The following is a 7579-nucleotide window of genomic DNA, read 5'->3' as shown; positions in this document are numbered from 1 at the left end:
GAGCAAATGTGATTGGTCTGCTTGGTTGCTCGGCTGCTTTATAAGAACCGCATTGAGTCATTAAAATTTTATAAGCTGAGGAACCAAACATTTTCTTTCGAACTTTGCAACACAAACATTTCCCTGACATCAACAAAAGGATAAAACATCCTCAACTCCTCCACAAAACGATGATGTCGTACATGTAAAATTGGATGCAATGTGCTTTTGTTTTGTTTTGGAAATATCATAAAAAATAGAATCAGGTTTAAGTCAGACCCTTTAATGTTGTTAATACAGCTGTACATGTATGTAACTTTGCTCACAAATACGCTGATTTCATCACACACACAATGTCTTTCTGTTTCCTAAATTGTATTGTATTCTGTCTTTTGATCAGTTTTGATGGAAGTCGCGATAAAACTTTTGCACCGACACCTACCGGTCCCCTTTCTGGCAGTGCTCTGCGCACAGGGAGAGAGAGAGAGAGAGAGAGAGAGAGAGAGAGAGAGAGAGAGAGAGAGAGAGAGAGAGAGAGAGAGAGAGAGAGAGAGACTTCTTAGTTTCCGGCTCTCCTCCCACCGACGACTCCGGACACCTGCGCCGCCGTGACTCCGGGCTGCGGCTCCGTGATAGGCCCAGCCCTCCGCACCCTCGCGCCTTCCGCGCGCCACGCCATTGCGCTCGCCCGACGTCAATCTCGCGCGCTGAACCCTCCCCCGAGATGTGAAATAGACCTCGTGGCTCGCAGCATCCCGCACTGATCGCCCAGACGGCGTCCGAACCGTGCGAGCGAGCGACGTGTGCGTCCTCCCCCTCCCCGTCCCGTCCGTCCCGCTGCGGTGCGTTGCGTTGCGTTGCGCGCAGGCTTGGAGAGAGATGACCAGAGCCCCGCGGAACTGGACACACAAACATGGATCTCCGTAAGACGCTGATTTGGGCGCTTTGGATATTATTACTGAAGCTTGAGGAAGACTGTCGCGCAGAGGAAGGTATGTGGAGACGGTCGCGTGCGTGCGTTGCTTCTTTATTTTCCCGGTTAATTTTCTTGAAGTGCTTTTCTTTTGTTTTTGCCGGACTGCTGTCGGTGGCTGATGGACACTTGGTCCTGTGAGTGAAGCAGGTCCGCCGCGGGTTTCGGATCGTTGGAAAAAATAAATAAATAAATCAAATAAATCAAAAAATAAATAAATAAATCAAATAAATCAAAAAAAATCTCCGTGAATTTCTCTCGTGGGAAAACAAGCGCGTTTCCCTCCCCCTTTCTAATCCATGATTTACGCGCGCGATCCTTGACAGATGTACACACGAACTCCTCGAGTAACTGTTTTATATATATATATAATAATTCTCATTAAATATAACACCAAGCGCCGCTAGTGGCAGCAGACAGTCAAAAATAAATAGGATCCGAGCGTTTCCATCTGCCGTGAGGGCGATTCTCACTTTTCTCAGGGAGTTAAAAAAAAGAAAAGAAAAGAAAAAAAGTCACCCTGCTCCCGCCGAATGCTCTCGGCCTGACAGAGACATCCCGGCTCGGCTGTCACACAACACTTTGTTGAGTGCGAGAGCCGAGCTGCGAGATCCGCCGCGGCATCTTTGTGCAACTGGTTTCTTTGTCTTTGCGCGTTTCCTCTGAGCGCTGCTGCTGCTGCTGCTGGGATGTCAGCGCGCATTAGCTCATGCCTTACCGCTGAAACTCTAATCCGTTTTTCCAGCGCACTCACACTGACTCTCACACGCGCGCTTCCACACTGTCCAGCCCGTAATAAGAATTTGCCGTGGCAGGTTCAAACTGCAGGGCAACGTCCTTTTGTTTCCCCATCAGTTGAGGAGGATCGTCAGGAAGAGAGAGAGGGACGGGGGATGCAGGCACCCCAAGTGGTCTATCAAGAGTCGACTATTATGTGTGTGTATGTGTGTGTGTGTTTTGGGAGGGGGGCGGGGGAGAGGTCTTTAATTGCGGAACCCTAGAATCTGCAAAGAGCGCCTGAAGGAGCTCCTCCAGCGATAAAAACTCTCCGCACCCACATGTTGGCCAGGATGTCGGGAGAGCTGAGCAGAAGCGGCCTCGGCTCGCTGGCAGAGTGCCGCTGGACATGTGTGTGTGTGTGTGTGTGTGTGTGTGTGTGTGTGTGTGTGTGTGTGTGTGTGTGTGTGCGTGTGCGTGTGTGAGTGTGTGTGAGAGAGAGAGAGTCTCCCTGGCTGGCTCAGGTGAAGCCGGGCTGGTGATCCCAATCAGTCCCCGAGATTGTCAAGTGGAAAAGAACAGAATGGCTCCGGACCCCCAGGCTCTCTCTGAAACAGGGGGCTTTTCTTGGATCGCTGAGTGGAGCCGGGCCGCACAAACGCACACACACACACACACACACACACACACATACATGCACACACATGCACTGAGCACACATACCACCCCAGAACTGTAAAAGTCCTGCAGTATGTTGCCACTTTGATGCATCCAAATGCACTCCAGTGCAACGCAAACTGCTTTTAAAATGGCTCATCCTGCCGTGCGAGCCGTGCGTTTCTGTCTGCATGCATGTGACAACTCCGTGCGCACGCACACACACACGCACAGGCACAAACAACAGACGTGCGTGCACTCGCGCATTCACACACATATCACTCACTCCTGAGCACTGGATGCAGCGCGGCGGCCGCTGCCAGATTGATTTGCTTCCCCTGGAATGCTGGCTAGCCGGATTCTGGAAGCTCGCTTTTGTTTAATTGATGTTGTGACAGCGATTAATTGCTGCGAAAGCAATGCGCTCCTGAAGGCTGGCGCGCTGGCACCGTTCCCCCACCCTCCCACCTGACTGTCCTGCGAGGGAGTTGGAAGGGAAACATCAGGGTGGGGTGGAGGTGGAGGTGGAGGTGGTGGTGGTGGTGGTGGTGGTGGTGGGTCCTTCTTTTTTTTTTTTTTGAAGTCTTTGCCGTATTAATGGAGGTAATTTGCTTACCTGTCGTTTTCTGCCGGGAAGCCAAAAAGTCCTGAATTCACTCAAAAGAAAGAGGCAAAATAAAGTTGAGGTGAGAGTTTCTGTCGGGAGCCGTGATGGTTTTGTTTCATTGGCGAGGTTCTTGGGTGGCTTCTCATCAGCGCTCCCTTCAGGATGCTTCCTAGTGCCAGTTTTAATGGTGCAGCGGCTTTTAATCACTTTTAAGAGATAAAAGCTCCCACTTCTGCTCGACTCGCACGCTCTGATTTTACGACCTCATCGTGCTCGCTGCTGTCCGACACGTCTCCCAGTCCTTCTTTGCATCGCTCTGCCCTCCTTTTGGTCTTTCCTCCTTCCTTTATCTCCTCTTTTTCATCCATCCATCATCTCTGCAAACCTGAGCCTCAGCTTCGCAGGAACTGCGACAAGGACCGAGCCGCTGGCGGTGACCTCCTCCTCTTCCTCCCCCTCCTCTTTCCCCTTCTCTTCCCCCATCCTCCTCTTCTTTCTCCTCTTTCTCGTCCTCCTCTTCCTCCCTCTCCTCTTCCTCCACATCCTCTTCCACCTCTTTCCCCTTATCTTCCTCCTCTTCTTTCTCCTCTTTCTCCTCCTCTTCCTTCTCCTTTTCCTCCTCTTCCTCCACTTCTTCCTCATCCTCTTCCTCTTCTTCCTCCTCTTCCTGCTCGTCCTCCTCCTCGTCCTCCCCTTCAGACCACTTTTCTCATTCCCCCACACCTCAGCGTTAACACACCTTGGCATCTCATCGGGATCTCATTTACTCCTCCACTCCTCCTTCCTTTCCTACCTCCCTCCCTCTTTCTGCATCCATCCATTCTGCGCCGAGGCCAGGGGAGGCAAACCGAGCCTACGGAACGATAAAAAAGGGAGGGTGGGGTGGTGGTGGCCGAGAGTGATGCAGAGTGGGGCCGAGGAGCGGCGTGTTGCGGATCGTTGCTCAAAAGAACCTTGTTTTCCGTGGCCGTAGCTCCTGTTTGATCGCCAGCGTCAAATGTGTTCTTGGCAGAAAGTCGGCCTATTGTTTACCTGTGAGCCCCGTAATGTGGAGGAGCCGCAGAGAAAAAAAACCCAGTGCAGTTTGACATTTTCACCGTATAAGGATTTTCCATTCTAACATGTCAGGATATCATCGGAAATGACTTTCCCCCCCACTTTTTTGGAAAAGTTTAATGGCATTAAAAGGTTAAATGTAGATGCGCGGTGAGGCGTTATATAGCCGTGTCTCTTACTTGGTCTACTGGCTTCTAACAATGTTTATGCAGCCTTAAATGTTAATGTTCAGTAGAGTCTGTGCAGCAACAAAGCGAAAAGAAAGTTGTGGGGTTGGAATTGTTGAAGAAAATACCAAAGTCTCGTGGCAGATGTGTGTGTGTGTGTGTGTGTGTGTGTGTGTGTGTGTGTGTGTGTGTGTGTGTGTGCGTGTGTGTGTGTGTGTGAGTGAGTCAGAGACTGAGGGGTAGATCCTCAAAGAAGGGCTTTTGCGGCGGGATTGCGCCCGCAATTTGCGCCACAATTGCGGATATCCACAAAGGTTTTTGCGCTAATGACATGCAGGCGCAATCACGCCCACAAATGCGGCACCTGAAACAGGTGCGAATGTTGCGGTCTGGCAACGTGAGAGCAGTTTGCGCCAAAGGTTGTTCGTGAGTGCGTGTGTTTGACAGCGAAACTCTGCTATAGGATAAACGCGCTCCTGTGCTCCTGGCATTACGATGCCTCCTCCGTCTACCAAGACTGCTGCCATAATGGAAAGAAAGGGCCAATTCCAATTCCTCCCTTAACTCCTCAATCTCGACCCTCGCCCTTAACCCTCAATCTTTGTCCTTCAATCTTGGCCCTCAAAAATAAGTGTAAGGGCTTAGAAATGGGACACCCCTTAAGTGCAGTTACGTCTTCAGACTGCGGTGGGCGGCCTTACGCCAAAGCTACGTCCAGTCTGTCAAGAAGACGACAACGATGAAGAAGAAGGAGAAAAAGAAAAAGACGGTGAAAAAGGAAGAAGTCCTCCTTCGCTACACAACGATGTACACAAGTAAGGTGAAGCCGGGACCGCCGGTCCGGTTGACAAACCTCGTAAAGTAAAAAAAAAAAAATGTTACGCAACAACGATGTCAATAATCCATAAAAAAACTCTTAAACTAAGACAATAAAATGGTTTTGTAATATTTATATCTTTATTAACTAAGAAAATACTTCCATTTGTAGCTCGCTTTTACATCGCAATCTTTTTCGAAGATGTCTTGGTGAAAATACGCAATGCCTTCTGGGTAGCCCTTACTGCCAAGGGTGGTGCCGGAGAATCTCAATATTGAGGGCGATACAGCCCTTAAACTCGTCCCTCAACTTGACGTTCTTAGAATCGGGACAACAGTTGCACCTCGCGGGATCGCGCATTTTTGAGATTGAGGGTTAAGGGAGGAATTGGAATTCACCCAAAGTCAAGACGCAAGAAACGTTAGTCATTATATAAGCAAGACAATCACCAACACCTGAGTACAATTTGTATTTTCCATAGCCTATCTAAAACATTGGCATATATACTTTAGTCTATGCCTATCTATATATAAGATTTGGGGAGCCATATATATATTTCAGGCTTTTCAGAGAGGAAAGTTTCACTCAGAAGCCAGAAACACTTGGACAGACAGAAGCTGCGCCTGGTTCTGGCTTGCGGCGTTTGCGTCTGTCAAACTGTGTGCGGACACGAGCGCAAACTCTTTCTGGATCTGCCGCTGTTTGAATGAGGCATCTTTGCATAGAAGGGGGTGTCCTTCTGCGCCAGACTCATTTAAATACATTCAAATGAGTCTGGCGCAGCCCTGTCACTACCTGCGCCTCGGCGCATTTTGCGCCGATTTTCACGTTTGCGTCCCCTCTGTGGATCGGAATCACCGTTTTTGGCGCTATTTACACGGATTTCCTGCCTCAAAAGCCGTGCAAACGCTTTGTGGATCTGGCCCTGAGTGCAGTTCGTCTCCTGCGTCAGTTTACACTCATGGCCACAGATTTCTTTTTCCAAAAAACATTTTTCATCATATCAGAGTTGCTGGTTTCAGTCAGCCAGATCATCTGAGATCAGAAATAAACCTTGCGTGCTCATGTTGCTTCTCGCATCGTGTACATCAGAGTGAATTTTACTCATTTTGCCACATTTTTGAGGACGTCTTTTTTTATTTATTTATTTTTTTTAACTTTGTAGAAGAATCTGTGGCTTAGAATAGGGAGAAGCCTTTTCCAACAGATGTATGAGAAATAAATAATTTCATATAGTAGCAGAAAACCGAGTTGTTTGCTACAGAGACTGAAACTCATCAAGGTGACGTGTCATTATTAAGCATCTTCCCCCTGAATCAAACTTTGTGGCACGGCAATAAATGTGATTGAATAATTAAATATAAGCCGTCAATATTCTCCTACTGATCGCCAATCAATCAATGGCACATCATCTCTCCTACGTCACCAACAGGCAGCGTGATTAATTTCCCACCCTGCACCATTTGGACGGAGCCGTTTGCTGGCTGCTCTGCCCCACGACGTGCCACAAAGTAAGTGGGAAACACTGAACACCAGTGAAAGGTCCGATGATTGGCTCAAATATGTAATTAGGGAAGTTGGAGCAATTTCACCGACTTGTACAGTACTCGCTGGCATTTGCCAGACTGGCAGCTTTCCTGAGGGTTAGTCGGAGCTAATTGGCTGTGATTGATGCGGCCTCACTTCCGCTCGGCTACCAGCGACGCACCGGCAAGCGCTCCTGTCTGGCGAGGACGAGCCTTCAGGACCCCAAAGCGCGCGGCTCCCAGGGGTCGCACGACGTGATCACGGCACGCGCCAAAGGTCGGAGTGATTTGTGGATACGGCAGATTTTTTTGTACTGCGGCTTTCTCAGGTTCGAGGCCTCGAGAGGGAGGAGGTGGAGAAGGGGTTGAGGCGGGGTGAGGGGGTGGGGGGCTATCATGTTCAGGAGAGACGAGAGGAAGTGGAAATCAGTATGTGTGTGTGTATATATATATACATATATATGTATATATATATATATATATATATATATATATATATATATATATATATATATATATACATATATATACATATATATATATATATATATATATATATATATATATGTATGTATATATATATATATATATATATATGTATGTATATATGTATCTACATATGTACATATATATATATATATATATATATATATATATATATATATATGTATATGTATGTATATGTGTATATGTGTATGTATATATATATATATATATACATATATTTATATATATATATATATATATGTATATATATATATATATATATATATATATATATATATATATACACACACATACTGATTTACACTTCCTCTCGTCTCTCCTGAACATGACACCCCCCCCCCCACACGGAGTGAGAAAGAGTGGACTAGAGATTGACAGATGGAAAATTGGAGGTGAATAAAAGCAGCTGGGTCGAAGCAGGTGGGGTGGGGGGCGAGAGAGGTGGGTGGTGGTGGTGGTGGGGGGCAGAGGGATTGTAAGCTGCCACGGCTGCTTTGCCGCGGCGCCCCCTCTATGTTACATGTAATCAAACAGACCAAGGGCTCCTGTAACAAGTCAATGCGGCACCCACAG

General features: G+C 47.6%; 1 protein-coding gene across 1 annotated transcript in view; it reads left to right on the top strand.

Moving 5' to 3' along the window:
• The first annotated feature begins 659 nt into the window (after window positions 1-659).
• The window catches only part of epha10 (EPH receptor A10), a 131324-nt gene continuing 124404 nt past the window's right edge, over window positions 660-7579 (top strand). The window contains exon 1 of the mRNA XM_076051677.1: window positions 660-971. Within this exon, the coding sequence (XP_075907792.1) occupies window positions 893-971 (79 nt within the window). The 5' untranslated portion in view covers window positions 660-892. The remainder of the gene's footprint in view (window positions 972-7579) is intronic.

This window comes from Nelusetta ayraudi, unplaced genomic scaffold (assembly GCF_046127955.1).
Source record: "Nelusetta ayraudi isolate G7.1 ecotype Tasmania unplaced genomic scaffold, CSIRO-AGI_Nayr_v1 ptg000135l, whole genome shotgun sequence".
In the NCBI taxonomy this organism is placed as follows: domain Eukaryota; kingdom Metazoa; phylum Chordata; class Actinopteri; order Tetraodontiformes; family Monacanthidae; genus Nelusetta; species Nelusetta ayraudi.
This window is presented reverse-complemented; position numbering and strand designations above follow the sequence as displayed.